The sequence below is a fragment of the Muscardinus avellanarius genome (genome assembly GCF_963383645.1).
Source record: "Muscardinus avellanarius genome assembly, chromosome: 14".
NCBI lineage: Eukaryota > Metazoa > Chordata > Mammalia > Rodentia > Gliridae > Muscardinus > Muscardinus avellanarius.
Window position 1 is genome coordinate 42,586,914 of NC_137800.1, and position 25,530 is coordinate 42,612,443.

The window sequence follows — 25,530 nt, forward strand, 5'->3', positions numbered from 1 at the left end:
TATAGAACCTTTATAGAAAAGCTAATACTAATACTCCTCATTCTATTTCATAAAATAGAAACAGAACTCTCTCAAATATGTTCTATAAAACCAATATCACATTAATACCAAAACCAAATAAAGACAGCTCAAGAAAAGAAAACTATATGCCTATAGAACTGATAACCTTGGACTCAAAACTGCTAAACAAAATACTAGCAATACACATTCGAAACTACATCAAGAAAATAATACACCATGACCAAGTAGGGTTCATTCTAGGAATATGAGGCTGGTTCAACATAGTTAAAACAATTCAGGTAATTTGTCACATAAACAGAACCAAAGACAAAAACCACATGACCACTTCAATAGATGCTGAAAAAGCATTCCATTAAATCCAACAGTCACTTATGCTAAAAGCACTGGAAAGATCTGGAATAGAAGGAACATACTCTACTTTATACACCATATTAAATCCATTTAAACTTCTCCCATCACAGTCTAAAGATTTAATCATTTCTATGAAAGTATCCCATGTGCTTCATTTGTTAATATATTAGTTCACCTGTTGAATGTAATTCATAATTTAACAGCTGCCTTCTGTACTAAGCGATTCCCAGAGGGGCCCTTTCTGGTCCCCTTCTCTGTTATATTCTCTAGGTTTTCCAGAGTTATAACCTTCAAAATTATTTTGTTTTTTCTTACTATGACTCCAAACTGAAACATCTGTTTGGATAAGAATATTTTAGACTCTGGAAAAGTACAGAGACTGGCACAGTACAGTATGTGTGCTCAACAGATATTTGTGACTTAATGGAGAAAATAGAAGAAATGAGAGTTTCTGATGAGTACCACTCTCAACGAAATGAGAGAATATTTTAAATTTTTTGAAATGAAAGAATTTAGTGTTACTTTTTTGTAAATTTGAGTGGTAGATTTTAATAAGAGTTCAGAAGTCAGAATATATAAGGAAAAGTATAAATATGCATCAGCTTGTCTTGAGATTAGATGTTAAGCATTTATAGATTTTATATTAAAAATCTACCCAGTATTTTATACAAAGTATATAGTATATATGTCATATATAGTATAGAAGATATATAATGTAGTATATAGTGAGTAATTTAATTAAAATTCTATGGCTTTGCTAAAGTTTCTAAGCATACTTTTTGCTTTATTTGTCATTTCTTCAGATAAATGCTTAATTTCTTTTAGAATCAAAGTTTCATATTGAGTTACATAATATTTCTTAATTATTTATAATAATAAACTTAAGCTAAACATATCTTAGAAAACAGGCTTCTCAATCATAGGAATCTACAAGAATGAACCTCAAGAAGACTGAAATCTGAAATATAATGTAATATATAATTTAAATTATATATATTCTGCCTCCTGGATCTTGTAAACTAAAGACAATATGCTAAAAAATTGACATTGAAGAAAACGATGAAATCAGTTTCTTATAAATTGGTCTCAGCAATAAGAACCATGCAGATTATGCAGGAGGCAACATAATACCTGACCTCAAACTATACTACAAAACCACAGTAATAAAAACAGTATGGTATTGGCACAAAAACATACACATAAATCAATGGAGCAGATTAGAAGACTCAGAAGTAAATCAACACATAACCAATTGATTTTTAACAAAGAAGCTAAAAACATACATTGAAAAAAAGATTGCCTATTTAACAAATGGTGCTTGCAAAACTGGTTAAACATATGCAGAAAAAAAATGGAATTAAACTTCACTTTCTCATCTTGTACAAGAGTCAGTTCAAAATGGATCAAAACCCTGAAAATAGCCAGGGTGGTGGCACACGCTTGTAATCCCAGCATTTGGGAGGCTGAGACTGGAGGATTGCAGTTTGCGGACAGCCTCAACTACTTAGTGAGGCCTTCTGCAACTCAGTGAGACCCTGTTTCAAAATAAAGAATAAAAAATAGGGCAGGGGATGTAGCTCCGAGGTCGAATGTCCCTGAGTTTGATCCCCAGACCTGCAAAAAAAAAAAAAAAAAAAAAACCTGAAAATTAGAACTGAGACCTTGCACAGGTCTAACACTTTAACATATAGGCACAGGTAAAAACTTTCTCAACAAGACCCCAAAGGCACAATAAATTAAAAGGTGGATCAATATGTGGAATTATATTAAAATGAAGAGCTTTTGTGCAGCAAAGGAAACTATCAAGAACCTCAACAAAGAGCCAACAGAATGGGAGAACACTTTTGCCAACTATTCCTCCAATAGAAAACTAAATATGTAGAATATATAGAGAACTCAAAAACTCACTGCTAAGAAAACAACCCAATCAAAAAGTGGGCAAATGAGCTAAATACACACTTAACAAAAGAAGAAATACAAATGGCCAACTTCCAGGAAGATGGCAACCAAGGGAATCAGCACAAACCAGTCCTGCTGACATTCCATCTCCATTGCATTAAAAAGTATTCTAAAAACCAAAAAATACTATCAGTAGGGGAATAAAATGATAGCTACAAGATGGCAGGGATAAAAAAGGTTAGAAGACCAATCAGAGAGCAGAAAAGAAACCTTCCTGCCTTGCAGTTTTAGATGCCACAAGGACACTATCTTGCCTCACTGCATCTAACTCCAGGGACAATCAGGAGAATATCCAAAGACCTGAAGTAAGCAGCTGCAGATCATTGGACTTGTAAGTCATCAGTTCATCCCATGTAAACACCAGCTACAAATTGTAGTGGTGGCTGAGCTCACCACGCCCTTCAGATATCCAGACCAGTGCTCAACAACACTGCAAGTGAAGTCGCTGTCCCCATGGGAAAACACCCAGCATAGGGCTGCCAGAGATTTCCACAGCACAATAAACTTCCTGGGTCTGAGACTTTACAGTTCAACCTGCCAAAGGTACGGATGGAGTCTACAAGTTGCAGCAGTGATGGCCAAACTCAACACATCTCCAGAGATCCAGAGCAGTACTCAACAACACCATAAGTGAAGCTGTGGTCTGTGCAAGAGAATGCCCAGTGCAATGCCCCCAGGGATTGGCACAGCAATGATAAACACCCTGGGTCTGAGACTTTGTGATTCAACCCAGAGAAGGTGAGGAAGGGGTCTACTGTTGGACATAGCAGAAGCTCAGATAGACTCAGGCTCTGCATCAGAGGAAAGTGTGAGGTGAGACCTATGTTCAACACTAAATCCAACTAGTAGAATATCCAGGATCACCACAGACCACCTAATCATGAGTAGGGAGAAGTCAGATCAGACCAGCATTAGCTGTGGAGAACAGAGACTCTTACATTGAGTTTGATCTCAGAGATATACACCACCTATGGAGGCAAGAAGAGACTAAGACTCCACATCTGTGGAAAGTGTGGAGGGTGACCTGCACTTAACAGTATATCCATCCCCACTGATACTAGTTATCTGCCTAGACTGAGAAAGACTCAGAGAACCAGGCTTGCAGCAGAAAAGGTGCCAGTGGCACTTGGTGTCTGCACAGAGAAAGACTGAAGAGGCCCAATCTGCTGAATATTCATTTATTTGTAGGGTTACATTAATTTATTTTGGTGTTGTTTTTTTTTGTTTGTTTTTGTTCTTTTTTGTGTGTTAATGTGTATGCCTGCTTTATTTTACCCTCTTCCCAAGCCCTCTCACAAGCTTCTTCCCTTGTACATAGCTACTCTCTTCTCTCTAATCCTTTACTTTCCTTTTTCTCTCATCTTCAATCTTCCTTGTCTTGTATTAAATCCACTTTATATCACTATACAGGAAACTTTAATTGGTCAATAGAATACTACTACATATTCACTATCTCTACTCTCTAATATATACTACTTTACCAAACTCATAATCTTATTCTATTCGATACTATATGAGGCCTTACACTATTCTTGCATTTATTATATCACATCCCTCCTCACTCAACCTTCACTGTTGAATACAATACAACTTACTCTTGATATAACAGCTGACACCTAGAACCTAGAGTTTCGCCTATGACCCATTTTCTCCCTAGCTTCTGCATATTGGGATTTTGTCAAATGTTTTTTCAACATCTATTGATATGATCATGTGATTTTGTCTTTGGTTCTGTTTATATGATGAATTACATGGATTGATTTTTGTATGTTAAACCAGCCTTGCATCCCACAGATAAACCCTAGCTAGTCATGGTGCATGATTTTCTTGATGTGGTTTTGAATGTGTGTTGCTAGTATTTTTTCTTCATTTCCCATTTAGGTCCTCCAGGTCCTAAAGGTGATAAGGGAGCAGCTGGATTGCCTGGAAGTAGAGGGTTCTCAGGACCACCAGGAAGGCCAGGAAGGCCAGGTATTATAATACTATGTATTCTGTTACAGAATGTGCAAATAAACACAAGGTCATATATATTTCATTTCAGTTTCTTAGATAAAAATTATTCATCACAATGTAAATAGTAATATTCATATAAAGTATTTTCTGTGGTCTGAAGCATTTGGAAACTGATTTATGTCCACTTGAAAATATTTGTGTCCTGAAGAAAATAGTTTAAAAACATGTACACTTATAGGATTTATACACGGTACACAATTGTAATTCACTTGAAGAATGGTATGTACCCTGGGACAGAGTGGGAAGACTGGCAAAGGGAAAAAAAAGCAAAATATAAATGCCCCTTAGCTCACAACTGGTCAAACCTTGTTAAGTTATAGTTGGCAAATATAGATAACCCTGAAATCCTGTTTTATGCACAATAAACTGCTTGCTATTATTCGTGCTTAATAATCAACATTGTTCAGCACTTTAATATTTACATGTATGATGATACTATCTCCACTGATTATATACTTTGCATAGCAATTTTACCTTATTTTCTCAATTTCAAAGTAAATTACTATAAAAAATAAGGTCTCTATTGTTGGGGTAATTTAAATAGATTTTTAGAGTAGTTTGATATTTATAGAAAATTTGCAGAGAAGGTAGAGTTCTACTCATTCACACACATTTCCCCCTATTAACATCTTGTATTGCTACGGTAAACTGGTTACAATTAATAAACTAATAGCAATACATTATTATTGATCAAAGTCCATAGTTTACATTAGGGCTCACTGTTTGTGTTTTACCTTGTATGGGGTCTGACTAATGTTTAATGTCATGTATCCATCACTAGAGCATTCTATAGACTAGTTTCACTGCCCTAAAGAACTCAATGCTTCGCCCGCTCATCACTGTTTCTCTGCCTCTGCCAAATACCTGGTATCCATTGATCTTTTACTATGTCCACAGCTTTGCCTTTTTCAGAATGTCATACAGTTGTAACCACACAGTAAGCAATCCTTTCAAACTAACTTCTTTCATTTAAGTTTCTTTATATCTTTTCATTATCAGATTCTTCATTTCTCCTTATTATTCAATAATATTCCACTTGATTGATTGTCAAAACTTGTTCACCCATTCACGCATTGAAGTAAATATTGGTTACTTTCAAGTTTTCACAATTATGAATAAAGCTAATATAAGCCTCTTTGAGCATTTATTTATGCGAACAAGAGTTTACCTAAGTATATGTTGCTGGATCACATAGCAAATTTGTGTTTAGCTTTGTAAGACACTGCTAAGCTGCTTTCTAGAGTGACTCTACTATTTTGCATTCACACCAGCAACAAGTAAGAATTCCTGTTGTTTCCCATGTTCACTAGTATTTAGTGTTGTAGTGTTTGGGATTTTAGCAATTCTAATAAATGTATTGCAGTATTACTATAATCTCAATGTATTTGATAGCCACAAATAAGAAACTTGTAATTAGTCTCCACTGGAGACTTGATTACCTGAAATAAGTAGTGTATTTATGCGCCAGCCACCTCCAAATCATGTAGCTTTAATCAAGCTCTTTTGGAAATAGGAGAAGTGTTTGTTTGTTTATTATTCTGCTTGAAATTACCTAAATTACTCATGGATTACTGAATTACCTATATGAACAACTTTAATTCAATAGACATATATATGTAGAACCTTAAATTAGACACAATTGCAATGCAATTAATAGATGCCAAAATAATTCTGTGAAATAAAAGAAGCATTTTACCTGTACTTGTAAGTTTAAAGTAAAAATGATGTGCTAGTCTGTGATCTATCTCAAATAGGGCCATTTAGTATTGCTGGCAAAATCAAATATTTTGTTTTGGACTGATTTTATTATTAGTTGCATTAAGCTATAAGTTAACATTAGATAACAAGTGAGTCACTGCTCTGGATCAAGCATTTCTTTTCTCAAATATTCAAGACATTGCAGTATAGAAGGACATCCAAGAATCACGCAAGTTCTTTCTCTTTTCTAATTGCAAAATAAATACTTAAATGAAGCAGTTAAGATGAATATTATATTTCCTCTCCATAAAAAGTTAAGATTGATCAATTATATCTTATTTAGCCCCCCAGTTCCAATTGTTTTTAATTATTTAGGCTATTTCTTTTGAATAATCTGAAAATTTGTTACTATACCAAATTTAGGTAAGAATTCCATTTATATAGATACTATTTTAAAAAGGATTAAAAGGGTTTGTGGTACTTTGTACTACTTAATGATTTTTTCCCAATAGTACCTGAAATAACTCAATCACAATTAAGACATGAAATTAATGGTATAAAATAAAATCACATTATGCCATGCAATTTGAGAATAAGAAATTCTCTTCATAGTACTCTGAAATAGAATGGTTGGGCTTTCATTAAATCTACAGAATAAAATTTCAATTGGGAATAATCTGTATTTTTTGAAGTGCTTCAATTCTCCTGCTACACAATAGTACACATTACTTTTTTTCTTTCTTTTTGTGGTACCTAAAGATGGAAACCAGGGGCATTGTACCTCCGAGCTACCGAGCTACACCCTCAGCTCTATTTTTAAGTCTTTTTATTTTTTGAAACAGGGTCTCACTGAGTTGCAAAGGGTCTAAATAAGCAGCTGAGGCTATTTGTAAACCAAGATCCTATGGTCTCCGCCTCCGGAATGCATGCAAACTAGCCCACATTACATTTTTTTTTTTTTTTTTTTTTTTTTTTTGGTGGTACTGGGGTTCCTGGAAACCCTTTTACCTCTGGGCTATACTCCAAGACCTATTTTTATACTTTTTTATTTGGAAACAGGATTTCTTAAACCAGCACAGCTGGCTTCGAACCTGCGTGATCCTCCTGTCTCTACCTCCCAAGCGCAGGGATTACAAGTGTGCACCACCACGACTGGCTTACATTTTTTTAATTTAGTAATTTAGTAATGTTCTCTAAGAGATACATAAGGACAAATATTCAAAAAAAGCACAAATGAAGACAAAAATAAACTATTAGCCTATTAGACCGTGTCACCTGAGCAAAACATTGGCAAAAATCAAGATCCAGCAATATCTTTACATCTATTTGAAGCCCTGTCCCTCATAAAATTTAGTACATGTACCACACCACTGTGTAAATGGATGGGGATTTGTTTGCTGGTTTGTTTTGCAATTCAACTATTTTTTTTATTTCATTGACCAAGGTTCATTAAAAGAAAATAAAAGCATAGGTCACTAGTTCTGGATATGGAAACTCAAGCCCAGAAAGCAGAAGGCACTGGCCCAAGTCAGTAGCAGAGGTAGAACTAGAACCCAGATATTCTTGGGTACCGACTTAACAGCTTTTAAGCCATACTGCAACCATAAAATCAGCAAGGAGCACTTTCTCTTACCAAGGATTTTTTTTAAAGCCCAATGTGGCTAGTCTGGAGATGTAGGTGCCCTGTGAACCTTTTTACCTTCTTCCAGGGATGAGGTCACCAGAATCTCACCACTCCTGGAAATTCATTCACAACCCAGTGCTTGGGTCACTCTACCTTAAATGTATGGAAAATGACACTGAAACATTGTTCAATAAATTGAACAAAGTTGAGGATAAAGTGGAAGATCCTGGGCTTCCTGGGGCAAGAGGGAGGCACAGTCAAGTGAAGAGAAGAAAACCAGAATGAATAAGCACAAAACAATCTATTTACACTTCAACCCTGCCTGTTTTACAGAAGGGAAGACGTAACATCCTTGTAAATAATTTGAGATAATACCAGGTTCCTAATAAGGTTTTAAAAGTGATAGTAATAATAATAATAATAATTATTATTATTATTATTATAATTATTATTATTATTATCATCATCATCATCCACATTATTACTGTATCTCAATATCTATTCCTTGCTATACTTTGATATTTTAGACTATCCTGTGATGCTCTATCTTTAAGTAATGTGGGGATAATGGTAGAGTGTGTGCTTGGCACAAAAATAAAGAAAAAGAAGATAGAAAATGAAAGGAAGAAAGAAAGGAAAGAAGGAAGCATTGTTCCAAGTGTGATGGTGCATGCCTATAATCCCAGTACTTGGGAGGCTGAGATGGGAGGTTCACAGGTTCAAGACTAGCCTCAATAATTTATCAAGATCCTCAATAACTTAGTGAGAACCTGTTTCCAAATAAGAAATACAAGGTTTGAGGTTTTTGTTCTGAGATAGAATGCCCCTGAGTTCAATTCCCTAAAAAGAAAAGCAGTGTGACTTACCTTGATTACATTTTTCTATTTTATTTTCTTTTTTTTGTCAAGGAATTACTGGACAAAAAGGCCAAAAGGGGGAAAAAGGGAGTGGAAGCATATCAAGTAAGTTTTTTGTTTTCTGTGTTCATTTTTGTGAAAAATAAGATTGTGATATTAGTGGTTTGGGATTAAAACAAATGAGAAATTCAACACTAATCCATAGAGATTCTGTGGAAGCCAGCCCACAGTTTTCTACAAATAAAACATGCTAATTAGAGTAAAACAAATAAATTAACTTATATAACTTCCAGCCTTGTTACCCATTTGTATTCTGTTTTCTAGTATTTTCTAAAAAATCAACATAGAAAGTTATTCAATTCTCAAGTCAATTTCTATCCAATGAAGGAAAGTCAAATTTATGAATAGAAATGATTACAACCTCTTTATACACAAACTGAGCCAACAGAAACCCTATAGTTAGGAATTTGGACAGCCTGAGAACCCTGAAAATTATCTGATGTTTGAGGTTTTTGTTTTATTAAAACCTTGAAAAAGTTGTATTCTATATTGTAGACTTTCAGACCTACACAGACTATAGAGTATAATGTAACCATGATGCTCTTAAATCTAACAGTGCTGTGTGTCTTCTCAGAGTACTTTAATATTACTTAATGAGTATTATTATCACTATATTAAGATAATAGGAACATGAGGATGATTTTCCTCTTTTCTTTTGCATCTAGTTTTTTAAGATCGCTTTTGTTTGCTGTCTACTTTTTATTCCCCTTCTTTCCTTTCTCCTTTCTCTCCATTTAATCTCAATTGAGCTCTTGTGTGTCTCTTTCCTAGCTTGTGTGGAGCTTTACCTCTATCTTTATTTTATCCGTTTTTCTTTATTTCCTTTCCCTGAGGCTTTCTCTAAGCTTCTAAACATTGACGGTAGCTGAGTTTTGAAAATAAAAAAAACTTCTTTATTCTTTAATCTGTAAAACCGAGCAGTCACACTGTCTTCTGTTACCTGAGGTTATCAAATGCTCAGAACATTTTTTCAGCTATGTTTAGAAATGTTGTCAGTTACAGATTTTTTCAGAGTTGTTTTGGAATTTATGTGCATACTTGCCTTGAAAAAGCAATAAGAGAGCTATTTATATCTGATACTCATGTACATAGCTCAGAATTCCTCTCCACGCCTTCTCCAAGAAGTATCTGAAACAACTCCACAATGTTTTTAAAAAGAGAGAAGCATGTATATGCACACCTAATATGATTTGTCTGCATTTTTGTGTTGAAGTTAATGTGCCAGTCATCTGTTTCTATCATTATATGTTTCTACCTCTTCTCTCAAAGACTACACTTTATTCAGATATATAGCTATGCCATATATACCACAACATGGTTATTCAATTCCCTAGTCTTGAGTACATAATGACTTGTGTTTGCTTTGGTTTGGCTTTAATAAGCCATGGTAACATTGCCATACATGATCTTGTGAGAATAAATTTTAATAGATGAATTACTAGAAGTAGAACCAACATTTCAAAGTTTATATGCATTTTACAATTTGATTAATTCTTGAAAATGGCCCCAAAAGACTGTATTTACATGTTCTATAAGAAAATACCTGATTCCCACATCTTTAAATAAATATAATTTATGAAAAATTATATTGAATTGTGTTCCGTGGTACTAGGGGATAAACCCAGGGGTAATATACCACTGAACTGCAATCCTAGCCTTGTTTTATTTGTTTGTTTATTTATTTATTTATTTTTAATTTTGAAACAGGGCCTTACTAAATTACCATCTTATGACCTTGAACCTGCAATCTTTGTCTCAATCTCCCAAATATTTGGGATTATAGGATTATAGGCTTGTGCCATTGCTCCTTGTTTGAGTTATTTTAATGTACATTTTTGTGTGTTTTAGACATGATTTAAAGGTAATAAAAATAATCATTGATGTCCTCTTTTATATATGTGTAAGAACCAATACAACTCCTGGATCATATTAGGGTAGGGCCCTTTTAATATTAGGTGAATTGGGCAGGACACCCTCTGGCACCATCTCATTAAAAGGCCCTTCACCTCTTGATGATTAATCAGTTACTCCTGATTTCCAAGATCCTTCTGTGATTTCTCCAAATAGCCTTGGTTCCTGTGTCAAGCTAGGATTCTACATAGCTTTCTCTCCTCATCCTTCATGATGTTTGGGCCTCTGATGTCATGATCATACTACTCACTACTCCCCCACTCCCCATCTTTTTTGTGTGTGTGGTACTGGAGATGGAACCCAGAGGCATTGCATACCTCCAAGCAACACCCTCTAGACCTATTTTTATTTTTTATTTTGAAACAGGGTCTCACTGAGTTGCAGGTGGCATCGCTAAGTAGCTGAGGCTTTCCAAAAATTGCAGTCCTACTCTCTCAGCCTCCCAAATGCTTGGATTACAAGTGTGTACCACCACTCCCACCCTCCTAACCTGGATATCCCCATGTGCTGATTAATGGGATGCTCAGGTACCAGAGCAAGCATCTTCTGTTGCCCACTCACCTATTTTTGTTGAACCCAATTTAATCCAGTGGATTCTGGGAAAAATCACATGAGTGCTGACTATGTATGAATTATTTAAATCAAAGCATTATTCTGAACTAGGGCTATGGATGACATGGAAGAAAATCCACTCATTCATTTAGCACATGTTTATTGTATGCTTCCAGGAGTTGGACATAAGAGCTAGTGAGACAGACATTGTCTTTGGCCTTATGGCGATAATTGTGCCTGAGATATACAAACAAATACACAAGCAATTCCAACAATAGCTATACTGGAGAAAGAATAGGGCTATATAGGTTGTCAGAGGAGATAAAGAATTTTAATTCCTTATGATATTAAAAATTATTTCTTATTTTGACTTGCTTAGTTTGCCTTCCAGTCTTATTATCCTTCAGATTATAGCATTTTTTTTCAAGTTTTAAAATGAAGTAAAAGAGAGCTTGGATAATTTATTCTGCCCATTTGACCCCAAATAAAGACTTGTTTCTTTAAATTTTCTGTACATTTCAAACAAAAATATTTTGAGCATGAAAAATAATTCTGATGACATTTTTATTCCAATGATCTCATTGCAATTTATGCTTTAAGTGTTCATAGATCCTAGAAAAAAAAGAACATTTCAGTAGAACTGGAGATATTTTGTGTAGATAAAAAAGGGAAGAAAATGAAAACTCAGGAAAGGTCAGAAAAGGCAGACAAAAAGAGAATAGGAAAAGTGAAGGGTTTTGTGTTAGTCTCTACAGAGAAGTTTGTGACTACATTTTCACAGCTCTCCTTTCCTTCAAGCACATAGCTCCAAGACTCATGCCACTGGAGTTTTAATGATTCTTAATAATATACCTATGTCTCTCAACATGCCATTCCCTGCCCTGTTAAATAAACATGTTGACACCTACCTCATAGGTTGTTGTGAGGACCAAATAAGATACTGTGTGTATAAAGATGCTCTGTAAAATCTTAAAGTGCTTTAAAGTTTTAAAGTATGGGTTCCAGTGGTCTTGTTGAACTGAAGCTACTGTTTCTTGCTGTTGTAACATAGTTTAAATCTGCAATCACTTTTGTTTGTTTGGTGTTGTTTTGTTTTGTTTTGTTTATGTGTTTTTTTGGATTTTTGGTTTTGATGGTACTGGGGTTTCTGGAAGCCCTTCTACCTCTGGGCTACACTCCCAGACCTATTTTATACTTTTTATTTGAAAACAGGGTCTTTTAAGCCAGCGAGGCTGGCTTCCAACCTGCTCGATCCTCCTGTCTCCCCCTCCCAAGCACGGGGATTAGAAGCGTGCACCACCAAGCCTGGCTGCAGTCACTTTTGTGACTGATTAATCGCACTTAGTATATGTTCTCCAGTTCCATCCATTTCTCTGAAAATGACATAATTTTGTTATCTTTATAGCCGAGTAAAATTCTACTGTACACATAGCTTATAGTTTTGTGATTCATTTATCTGTTAATAGTCATCTTGGCTGGTTTCATAGTTTGTCAGTTGTGAATTGTGCAGCTATAAACATAGATATGCAGCATTATTCTGGTAGTCGGATATACATTCTTTTGGGTAGATACCCTGGAGTGGTATAGCTGGATCATATGGTAGGTTCATTCCCATTTTTTTTTTTTTAGGATCCTCCAAAGTGTTTGCACTAATTTGCAATTCCACCAACAATGTATTAGAGTTCCCACTTCTCTCTACCCTTGTCATCATTTGTTGTGTTTTTAATGACTGTCTTTCTAATTGGGGTTAGGTGAAATCTCAGAGTAATTTTAATTTGCATCTTTCTGATTGATAATGATGTTAAACATTGTTTTATGTACTTATTGACCATTTGTACTTCTTACTTTGTGGAGTGTCTATTTAGTTCACTTGCCCATTTTTTAATTGGCTTATATTTTTAGTGGAGAGTTTCTTGAGTTCTTTGTATATTCTAGATATTACTCCTCTATCAGAGGAGAAGTCTTCTCACATTCTGTTGGTTCTCTGTTAAGTTTCCTGATATTTTCCTTTGCTATACAAAAGCTCTTCAGTTTAATGCAATCCTTCATATTGATTATCTTTATAATTTTTTGTTCCTTTGGAGTTTTATTGACAAAATTTTTAGGCAAATGAGATGTTCGCCCTAATATGTGAAAGCTAGGGTGGAAACGAGGAAAAGAAACTTTAGAGGAGTGAAGAGGGTAAACTAACTGAGGGAGATGGAAGGGGGAAGAGAGAAACGGCTCAGTGGACATGACATACGCAGTCTTATCAAAGTCAATCACTGTGCTGAGCATGGAAGGAGGGGAGAGGGAGGGAACTGATGGGACCCGGGGGAGGGCTCAGTGGGTGCTGTGTGCATGTATGCCCCTATCACCTTGAACTTCATCAAGATGTATGATTACAGTGCACTGATCAAATCAAATAAATCTGCAGTCACAAGAGATGAGAAAGCAAAGTGTAAGTGCTAGGAGCCCAATAAACATCATGAGCAAAAAGAGAAATGCTAGAGAATAAGACAAGATTTTATATTAGATAGAGCAAAGCAAGTGTGGCCAGCTCACAAATCAATGAGTTTGTCTGAAGTGAGCAGAAGAGCATAGTCATAAATAAAAGAAAGGACTAAAGAGAGTGTCCATTGGAGGCCAGAAGCTGTCGACAGAGGTCAGAACAAAATGTCAGGAGAATAAAACAAGGGTCCAGGATCTGAAGGACAAAGCCTAAGCCCAAGATTCTTCTGTGGGAAAGTGGCAAGAAAGGTTGAAGCAAATTAGAGTTCTCAGTGGTACTGGATAGGATCTGTCTGACTGATACCAAAATCTTCAGAAAAGAAAGGGAGGGAGGATTGGCTAGTTGTCCAGATATTCCTCATTATTAGCAAACAAGTGACAGTAAGTAGCTAGTTAGTGCAAACATCTAGAGATAAATTGGAACTCTCTCTGTGGTTTAATTTGATGTGATTGTCACTCTATGCTGGAGGCCAGGTAATGCATGGGAGCTCTCTTCTCATGCTAGCCTTGGTTACAGAATGGCCCTGATTCCAGGGATCCTGGGAGGCAATTCCAGGGGATTCAGTTCACAAGTCATCTTCTCAGAGTAAAAATGGATTGTTATGTATGAAATATTAACTTGAACTTTCCAAGTTAGGGGAGAAAGACTTTGCTTCTCTCTTTAGATAAAAAGAGATGCTGACTAACCAGTTCAAATGCACAAATGTACTAACTTTAATAGTGTATAATGAAAAGTCTGCACCAAACTTAATGTTAGTCACAAGGAATTGTTCATTATATTCTCAAATTAAATGAGAAGAATTCCTACACTTGGGATGGTCTGTCCTAAATGATCACATTACTTATGTGTGGTTTGTTAGTAAGTTTTACTGAGCCTTGCTCAGCCCCAATAAGATAAGTAGGATATAAATTTTGAGTATCTTATTTCAAAACTCACAAAATGATATGAAAACTGTATCTTCTTTTGAGTTGATTTCTACTGAAAACTCAGCTTAATCTTAAATGAATTCTGGTGTTTCTCAAAGGATTCAATTGATCAAAGTAAAGATTTCATTTACAGATAACTAAATAATCATGCATGGGTGCTTTTGATATATCATATCTTAGAAGAGCCACTGGGGTAAGTATTATTAGCATCCCCACTTAATGGATCAGAAACAGGCTTACAGCTAATAAATGGAAGAACATAAACTCAAAGCTATGTCTATCATTCTCCAAAATTCCTATAATTTCATTAAATACCCTATGTTTTATATATACTACAAATATTTTATATATATTACAAATATTTTATACATATACAAATATTTTATACATATCTACAAATATTATATATATATATATATATATATATATATATATAACAAATATTTAGTTTAAGTGTGTAGAGTTGGGTGTGGTAAGGTAACAGAGAACAAAATTTGTAATAAGAAGTTTGGTTTTTAGAATGAGCCTAAACTTTGAAGACTCTCAGAAAGTAAAAAGTCTTACTTACAGTAGGTAAACTTTTAAGAAAGCATTCTCGATCAATCTTTGTTTATGTTTCCATCTTCATAACTACTCTAGACATTGCCTACAGTCGCTTCCCCAAGAACATTACTCAGAAGCATAGACTTCCTTGAATACTCATAAAACTTACATTCTCACTAATGAGAGCTGCTCATGTGCACCTGGGGAAGAGCTGCCTGTTAATATTCTGTCTCTATTTCAGTAACTGGCTGTTTGAACATTTTTTCAGTATCATTTGGCTGGGATGATGTCTCTCTCTTGTTTTATTGTGTCTCTTTTTTAACCCCATAGTGTACTTTTCTCCATAGCATTGATTTTGAGTTAGCAGAGTACAGTATACATGAGCAGGGATCTCTCTAGGTAAATTATAAAAATGCTGCTCGTTCTTAACAGCTATGTGATGTTTAAAGCTTCCTGTAATTCCATAAATTATTACTAAAAACACACAGCATCCTGTTAACACAATAAAAGTATTTATTTATAGTGTGTATAATTAATATGTCTTGGGAATTGAAAAAGAGTTAAAGCAGCAATAGATAAAACAATTAGTACTTGTCCTGTTTAGTCCCTTCCTTCCCCAAATGGATCTTGCAGACTGAGTTTCACCAGAATCAATTAGAAGGAAAAAAATCAATGCAGTTCCCTCCAGGTCTTTTGCACCAGCTAATTTGAAATGCATCCAGTATATGCAGGGCTGCAGATGGAATGCACCAAAGTTCCCATCTTTCCTCTCTGACTCTAGATATCTCAGTAATGTCAAGTAGACTCTTACTGTGTTGCCTTAGCTTTACATCTAGTTTTTTCTTAGAGTGCCATCTTCTTTGAAATAGTTTTTTTTGTCTTTGCTTGGATCCGGAGCTCCCTCCTTGACTACCGAGCTTTTCTGGAGAGAGGGTATCCTCTGCCCAACAAATGAATACTGAATACTGAATCGTTGGTAAGATAGAATTGTCCCTTCAGAATCACAAAGTACAGGGTACAGGACACTGGAAAAGTGGAAAAGTATTGTTCAAGAATATTTAGAAATATTCCTCTTGGTTGCTTATTGAGCAGCAAAACACAAGTTCAATTCTACAATAATGTGAAAGACTTTTAAATAAGTAGTTATGCCACATATTGTTCTAGAAGTCATTAGTAATATATGGGGGACATCAGAATATCCTCTAAGTCTTTTGTCATATACTGATGGCAGGAATTGACGTATAGAAATTCATATTTTATGGGTTTTATATTGTGGATTGATTTAAATGCTTGATAAGAGCTCTTTGGGGGATTCAAAAGTACAAAGTAATTAAGAAACTGTTTTATTATTAAATCAGAAATCTTTTTTTGTTTTTTGCAGTACTGGGGATGGAACCCAGGGGCACTGTACCTCCGAGCTACACCCCCAGCCCTATTTTTTAGTCTTTCCTTTTAATTTTTGAAACAGGGTATCACTGATTTGCAAAGGGCCTCACTAAGTAGCTGAGGCTGTCCATGAACCATGATCCTTCAGTCTCTGCCTCCCGAATGCTGGGATTACAAGCATGGCCACCACACCCAACCACCCAACCAGAAATCTGTTATTTAAAAAATAATAATAGTATTTTTATAATAATTAATATTTTATAATAACAAATAATAAGTTATTATTTATTATAAATAAGCAATACATTATTTTATAAAAATAATAATAGTAGCACCCCCTGTGTCAAACACTCTGCAGTGCACACTGTACACTGCACCACCTTCACTGAGTCATTGCAAGGAATATATTTCTCTACTGCTCTTCCCATGAGGATTTAGAACCCTTAAAAACCTGTGCAAAACCACACAAACTAGTCCATGGGTCCTAGGTCTGCAGGTTGAATCTTGATTTATATGATTCTAAATCTTACCACAACATTATAATACACCTTAACCTGACTTTCCTCTTCACAATCTTCATAATACATTTGTGAACTCAACTGATATTTACAATAGTCCTGTAAGGTCATTACAAAAGACATCATAACATGCAGAAATTAAAGTGCAAACAAGCAAGGTGTAAGTCTACAATGATAACCCAAGTTTATAGCATAATTGGTATTACAGCCCAAACTCCCAGTTTCCAGTCTAGAGGAGCACCCATTTCAAGATAATGGACCTGCCCCTTATCTGATGAATAAGAACTGAGATCCTTTTGAAATAAAGTATTTAGTACTTTGACCTATCTGAGAGCCCACATATTAAGGTCCACCTTTGCTACAGGTATTTTTTCCTGTCCTTAACTGTTATTACTCAAACAAAGTATGTTAATCCATAACCATGTCAAACATATAAACCTATGCTTATATGGTTAAGCAAATGGAAGCAACAGTTTTCTTGAGGAGGAAAACAACTTTTGCTGAATTCTTGGATACTTGAGTAATCTGCCGACGTCTATTTCTGGACACAGCTGTTGTGCATGAATGATGGCCGCTCCTGTCAGGTGCAAGGGGAAATGAAGACCACCCCACTACCTATTTTTTCTATCAGTTCCATTAACTCAGTTGATTAAAATTTGTAGAGACTTGACCAGTCATGAGCATAAACACAACACAGCACATAACATCAAGGAGGCTATAGATTGCCTCCAACTCTAATTCAAGCTACAAACACTCAGTTATTTTGGAAAGTTATTTTTTCTTCATAAAAAAATTAAAAAATTACGTACTGAATTGTCACATCTGCCAATAACTAGATGCATTAAACTTTAATGGGCCAAATTTAGGATATTTTTCTCCACACTACCACATCTCAAATCCCTTACAAGCTATATCCTTATATGCTCCCAGAATAACTTTCAGAATAAAATATAATTTAAAAATCTACCACTACTTTTAGACAGTATTTTACAGTTTTAAATACAATTTTTCATATATTTATTTAGCCCAGTTTTCACATATTATCACATTAGAAATCTCAGTCCTAGGAGATGGGTGTTATTGTATTTATCTTTCAAATTACAAATGAGAGATCAAAGAACTTAGATCACTTATCAATATCACAATTCCTTAGAAAGGAGAGACATGAAAACTTTTACAAGGTCTGCCCGAAATCTCCATTTCCAGAAATCAGAAGCCATGGTAACACAATTTATCCTATTTTATGATGGGGACTTTTTCTAAGTAAGCCTTATTCAATTAATTAATTAATTAATTTATTTATTTATTTTGTAAGGGGTGATACTAGGCAATGATCCAGAAACATTGTACCTCTGAGCTACCTTCCCAGCTATATTGAATTTTTTCTATTTCTTAATTTCCCTTATTATTTTATTTTAAACCAGGTTATTTAGTAATATATTATTTGTTTTTTTATATTTTTGAATTGTATTAGGGTTTTTTTTTTGTGGTACTGGAGATGGACCCCAGGGGCATTGTACCTTTGACCTACACCCTCAGTTCTATTTTTATTTCTTTATTTTGAAACAGAATCTCACTAAGTTGCAGAGGACCTAAGTATATTTGTTTTCTTTTTTATCGTTGCATTGTAATCATCGTGATGAATGTCAGGGTGAGAGCGACATTTAATGCCCTATATAGGCTTGATGAGCCTTGCCCCAGTTCCCACCCGGCTTCTTCACCTTCATCTTTGATAAATCTGTGTATGTACATCATGTCCACTGAGGTACTGTCTTCGTCTAGTCTCTCTCTCCTTCCTCTCACTTGCCTCCATCTTTAGGCCCCTTCCAGCACGGCACTAGTGTTTTTTTCCTCCCTTGTCTGGAGTCCCTCCTGTATCCCAATTTCACCGTAGATTCTACATAAAGGGAAAACATCTGACCTTTCACTTTTTGAGACTGACTAATCTCACTTAGCGTAATTTTCTCTAGTTCTCTTTATTTCCCTGCAAATGACATAAATTTGTTCTTCATTATGGCTGGATAGAATTCCATTTTGTGCATATTCCATAATTTTATTTATTTATTTATTTATTTATTTATTTATTTACTTACTTATTTTTGGTGGTACTGGGTTCCTGGAAGCCCTTTTACCTCCGGGCTACACTCCCAGACCTATTTTATATATTTTTTTTTATTTGGAAACAGGGTCTCTTAAACCAGCGAGGCTGGCTCCGAAACAGCACGATCCTCCTGTCTCTGCCTCCCAAGCGCGGGGATTACAAGTGTGCGCCACCACGCCCCGCAATATTCCATAACTTTGTAATACATTTCTCTGTTGACAGACACCTAAGCTGGTTCCATAGTTTGTCTATTATGAATTGTGCTGCTCTAAACCTATTTTATTTTATTTTTTTAATTTGGAAACAAGTTCTTGCTAATTTTATGAGATCTTTACTAAGTTACTGAAGCTACCTTCAAACCTGTCTCAGCTTCTCAAGTACAAGAATTACAGGCATGTGCCACCACTCCTGGCTTGTTCAATATCTTAATGGATAATTTGATTATTTTTGCTCTCCGGGGTTTTATTTATTTTATTTTTTTAATTGTGTTTGTTGTTGTTGTACTGTGGTTCTTGGAAACCCTTCTAACTCCGGGCTATAATCCCAGACTTATTTTTTTATACTTTTCTATTTGGAAACAGGATCTGCTGGCTTCGAACCTGCGCGATCCTCCTGTCTCTGCCTCCCAAGCGCAGGGATTACAAGCGTGCGCCACCACGCTGGGCAGTATCCCAGGGTTTTAAGAGCAGCGCTTTAAGGGCATGGTGGCACACGCTTGTAATCCCAGCATTCGTGAGGCTGAGACCTGGAGAATCACGGTTCGCAGACAGCCTCAGCTATTTACTGAGACCCTCTGCAACTCAGTGAGACCCGGTTTCAAAATAAAGAATAAAAAATAGGGCAGAGGTGTAGCTAGGAGGTCAAATGCCCCTGGGTTCCATCCCCAGACCAGTAAATAAATAAATAAATAAATAAATAAATAAATAAATAAATGAAACCCACACATAGTTAAATTATTTTTTTACAAAATTTTAAAGTTCTCTAAGTAACTCTAGAAACTAAGATTAATTTATAAATGTAACACTAATAATAAAATTGTTCTACAATGGTGGGAAATATACTGATAAATAAATGCCATCCCTCCAAGATAACAATATACTTCTTGAAATACAGATATTTTAGTTAATTGGCAATTTTAAGCTCCAAGTTATTTTTCTCTTAAAGATCTACCATTTTACAAAGATTATTACAAATTCTTATCTGATGATTCAATTAAAATTTTGACAAATTTTATATGCAAAAGCCTTGTTTTAATTTTTATTCACATAAATTACTCATAATTTATACTTGAAAAATATCATCTGGTTTAGTACAATTTGATTTCAAAGCAAATTTTTAATCTTTTAGTTAGTAAATAGTTGAACTACACGTGTATAGAATGATAATATTTGACCATGCTAGCTCATTAATTTTCAGTATGATGGAAGTATATAATACCTAGTTTTTCTGTAGGAAGTGGGTGAGGGCTAATTGAGTGATGTGTGCATACATGCCTTCACCATCCTGTACCCCATTATAAAAACCTTAAAAATTTTGAGGATCAGTATGTTCTTTAATATTGAAATAAGATTGTTTAAGTACTAAATCATGAAATCATGTCCTGAGGCAATTCCAGAGCTTCTTGTCTGTAATGGTTTGATGAAAATATATAAAATTGATTTTTATGTTTTATTAAGTCTCTTCTACCTCTATTATCATGAACTTAATTTTATTTCTAAAAAGCTATGTCTACCTGAAGCCTCAGAATGAGACCATATTTGGAAGTGGGCTCTTTGAAGATATAATGAAGCCGTGTTTCCATTTTATTAAGTTGGATCTTAATTCAATAAGTACGTCATAAGAAGTTTGCTCAGCAAGACACAGGGAAGAAGAAATGTCAAGATGGAGACAGAGATTGGAGTGATCCAGGTACAAGCCAAGGATGCCTAGAAATGCTGGGTGGCAACAGAAAGAGGCAAGGAAGAACTCCTGGGAGCTTTCAGAGGAGGGATGGCCTTGTTGACTTCTTGACTTCAGCCTTCTGGCCTCTAATCCTGTGGGAATAAATTTATCTTTTAAGTTGCATGGTTTGTGATCATTTGTTGTGGCAGCCCTTGGAAACTAATACACAAAGACATTCTTGGTTGCTATCTCTTTTCCACACACTTCATTTCAGCAATACGCACCACATCTCTCTCTCTATCTTCATTTGAGGAACTACCTTAGCTCCACTTGAAGTGCTAGATAATTTTACTAAGTAAGGTAGGCATTAAGAAGAAAGTGTAAGCAAAAGAGTCTACAACTTCTCATTGGGTCTTAAACTGCACTGTTGTGAAATTCCCCACTGGTCCCTCTGCTCAGTCTCTCTGTGGCCATCATAAATTTTTTTTTTTTTTTTGCAGTACTGGGATAAAACCCAGGGGGCATTGTACCTCTGAGCTACACCCTCAACCCTATTTTTTAGTCTTTTTTTATTTTTTTGAAATAGGGTCTCACTGAGTTGTGAATATTCTTACACATTTTTCTCTACTGAAATTCTCTTTCTGTGGATTTCTTCCCTTTAATCTCTCCTGAGAGCTCCAAAATTCCTGTTTTCTCTGACTTCTGAAGTAAGATGTGAAATTTGTTATTATTATTCCAGAGAAATCTAACTTTGTTTCTTCAGACAAATGATATCTGGGGTGTGCAGTCCATAGCTACATACCTCACTAAGGTTATTATCTTAAAGAATCATTTCCCTTTCCAGAGAAATATGAATATTGTGAATATTAGCAGGTCAAGCTTCAATCATATACATATATACATTTAATTTTTGTATTACGTTTGAAATGCAAATGTAATAATTGCTATTGAAATAAATTTAACCCTAAGACATAATTCCAATAAGTGGTATAAAAATAACCCTGAGGTAAAAAAATATAACAATCTATATGCTTCCAGGTTTATAAAAAAATATATGTCCTGATAAACCCATTTTAAATTAAAAATATGCTAAGTAGAAAATGCATGTAACACACCTAACCTACCACACACAGCATAGTGTCATTTGTTTCCCTAGGTGATGGCAGGGCAACTGGGAAACTGCAGCTCACTCCTACTACAGGCATCTCAAGAGGGCATCTAATGGAGTACCACTGGCCAAGAAAAGAGCCAATGCTTATAATCTCAGTACTTGGGAGGCTGAGACAGGAGAATTATAGGTTTTTGGGCAGCCTCAGCTACTTGGTGAGGCTCTCCACAACTTAGTGAGACCCTGTTTCAAAATAAAGAATAAAAAATAGGACTAGGAGTGTAGCTTGGAGGTAGAATGTCCCTGGGTTCAATCCACAGTTCTGAAAAAAATTCAGTTTCTACTGAATGCATATGTCTTTCATGCCATAGTAAAGTTGAAAAATCAAGTTGAGGCATCATAAGTTAAGGATCATCTTTAATTAAATTGAGATAGATATACTCTTCAAAAGTCATTTGTAACTTCAGCTCTTTGCTTCTATTAGGAAACAGTGATGGTCACAGGCAAAGAAATTCCTAGGGTTCACATCCTCTTTTGCTTCTCTCTTAAGTTATAATGCCGTGATCACGCGTGGTGGCTCATGCCTGTAATCCCAGTACATGGGATGCTGACACAGGAGGATCAAAGGCTGAAAGCCAACCAGCCAGCCCCAGTACCTTAGCCAGGTTCTCAGCAACTTAATGAGATCAGTCTCCAAATAAAAAATAAAATCTGTCCAAGGGTGTAGCTTGGAGGTACAATGCCCCTGAGTCTAATCCCCAGCACTACATCACACATACACACACACACACACACACACACACACACACACACACACATTAGGATGTTAAAATGTGTATTTGAGGTTAGTAGACACATAATACCTTTTAAGGAAACACTTGTATATAACCTTGCTTATGATTTAGTAAGGGCTCAGGTATGACTCCATCAACATTGTTGTGAATGTGTTATTTAATTATGTAAATAAAGTATGTTTCATACATAAAGAAAAGAAAACATAGAAAAAAGCTCAAATAGTCATGTACACACTATCTGGATTTTAAAGATGTTGACATTTACCACATTGGTTACAAATATTTGTTTTCTAAGAAACATAATGCAATTAGTAATACTGAGACCCAATTATGCCCACCTCCCTTGCTTTTCAAAGTTAACCATTGTGCACGCCCTGGACCCTAGAGCTCCTGTCATGTGCCCTGCTGGAGCCAGGGAACAGTGCTGGACTCTGCGCTATACCTGCGCCCCCAGACCCATGTGCGCCTGCCCCGTACCCCTGACCCACCGCTGGCTGGCTGTGCCTGCCCCACAGCTGGAGACTCAGTTCTAGTCTAGAGTGCAGCCCTGTGCACACTGGCCAAGCCCAGGACTAGGCACTAGGTGTCTCTGCCCCCTCATGCCAGGGTCCAGTAATAGCCGTGAACCCAGCCTGCACCCTGGGAACTGGCAGCACTCTGGCAGTAATTGTGTGTGTCCAGGGACCCTACAGCAACCCTTTGCCCAGGGTGCATCTTGGGACCACACAGGCTAGCCCAGTTAGAATTTCCAGAGACACAGGAAAAGTCATCAAGACACAATACCTGCACAGGGCCTCAGGGGGAGGTTGCAAGTCTACTTTGGACATCCTCCAACCCTGCTGTAGGGAAGCACAGGCCTGAGTCTAGGGTGGTGAGGGCAGAGGCGCTGACTATAGGTTGGAAATACACAGAACCTGGGAATAGTACAGAATTTATTAACAGTGACACCAGACATCCTGACACCTAAACCCAAAGCTGACAAAGAAAAGAAAGGTGTCCAAACACCCAGAGAGTAACTTAAGAAGCTGAAAATAGAGTACAGAGGAAATTAAGAGACATTGGATTATATTCTGAAAGCTACCACAGCAATGAGATATTGAAATATTATATGGACCTGACCCCATATTCATAAATAAGTAGGACTGGTTTTTTTTTTTGCTGTTGATGTTTTGTTTTGTTTGGTTATTTATTGCTTTTGTTTGGTTATTGTTGTTGCTGTTTTGTTTTTTTCCCCCAACTTTCTTTTACTTTTACTTGTTTTTTTATATATATTTGAGTTTGCTTTGTTTTCTGATTTCACACAGTTGCTAGTTCTTTTTTATTTTATTCTTGTCCTTTTTTTCTCTTTCTTCCTCTTTCTTTTCTTTTTTCTTTTTCCTCTTTTGGTTGTTTTTTTCTTTGATTACATAATAGTTAGTCTTGGTATCTTGTGTTGATACTTTATTTATGTTTGTTTGCTCTTCCCCCTACCCCTCTTACAAACTTCCCCACACTAACCCATCTACTCTTTTCCCAAAAAACTTTTTCCTGTAATATACCTCCTTGTTTAATACTCAAAGTATTTCATATCTCCATACTTACTCTACTAACTACAAGAGTCATACTAATTAACTCTCTCTCATTCTCAGCAAGATATTACCTTATCATACTTAAAGTCTTTCTCAACCTAAACATATCCTCTACCTAATACCCATCCCTACTCTCCTATACCCATCACTCCAGCTCCTCCCCCATCACTCAACCCTCAACATTGGAAAAGCACTACTGACCTGCTGATACCTCTAAACTCCTAATACTAAAATTGGATTAAACATAATACTCAAAAATGATGGGTAGAAATCAGAAAAACAGGACTGAGAATGCTGAAAATACAAGAACCAGAAATAATGAAGAGACAACAGAAATCATGAATACTTACCTACAAGAAATGCAAGAAGGGGAGTTCAGAATCTTGATCTACAATATAATGAAAGGCTTTAAAGCAAGTCTACAGAAAATGAAAGAGGAAATTGAATCACTAAGAAAATCAGAAGGAGGTCTGGAATGAAATGAAAGAGTCAATAAATGAAATGAAGACAACAATAGAAAGAAATTCTGGAAGATTAGATGAAATGGAAAGTAGAATATCACTGTTAGAAGACAGTTCATTCAAAACCGAAAACACATTTAACAGCATACAGAAGTCAGTACAGCAACAAAACCTAAGCATCCAGCAACTATGGGACAATATGAAGCATCCTAACTTATGGATAAAAGGCATTGAAGAAGAGATAGAATTACAGACCAAGGGAATCCATAATCTCTTCAAAGAAATAATTTCAGAGAATTTTCCAAACATGGAAAGAGACTTGGATCTTCTCGTTCAGGAGACATACAGAACACCACTAAGACAGGATCAAAGAAGAACATCCCCATGTCATATAATAGTCAAAATGACCAATATAGATGTCAAGGAAAGAATCTTAAAAGCAATGAGAACAAAAGGACAAGTATCATATGGAGGCAAAACAATAAGAATCACTTCAGACTACACATCCCAAGTCATGAATGCCAGGAGAGACTGGTATGATGTGATCCAGACTCTGGAAGAAAACTGCAACCAAAACTGCTATATCCAGCAAAACTATTGTTTAACATTAGTGGAGAAACAAGTGTTTCAAGATAAGCAGAACTCAAAAAATTCATGAATTCTATGCAAACACTAGAGAAAATACTTAAAGAAATAAATCATAAAGA

At 35.7% G+C, this 25,530-nt stretch overlaps 1 protein-coding gene across 1 annotated transcript in view; it reads left to right on the forward strand.

Moving 5' to 3' along the window:
* The window catches only part of MSR1 (macrophage scavenger receptor 1), a gene marked incomplete at both ends in the record, with an annotated part of 78,813 nt that overhangs the window by 18,711 nt on the left and 34,572 nt on the right, over window positions 1-25,530 (forward strand). Inside the window, 2 exons of the mRNA XM_080709879.1 lie at window positions 4,213-4,302; window positions 8,575-8,628. Of these exons, the coding sequence (XP_080566005.1) occupies window positions 4,213-4,302; window positions 8,575-8,628 (144 nt within the window). The remainder of the gene's footprint in view (window positions 1-4,212; window positions 4,303-8,574; window positions 8,629-25,530) is intronic.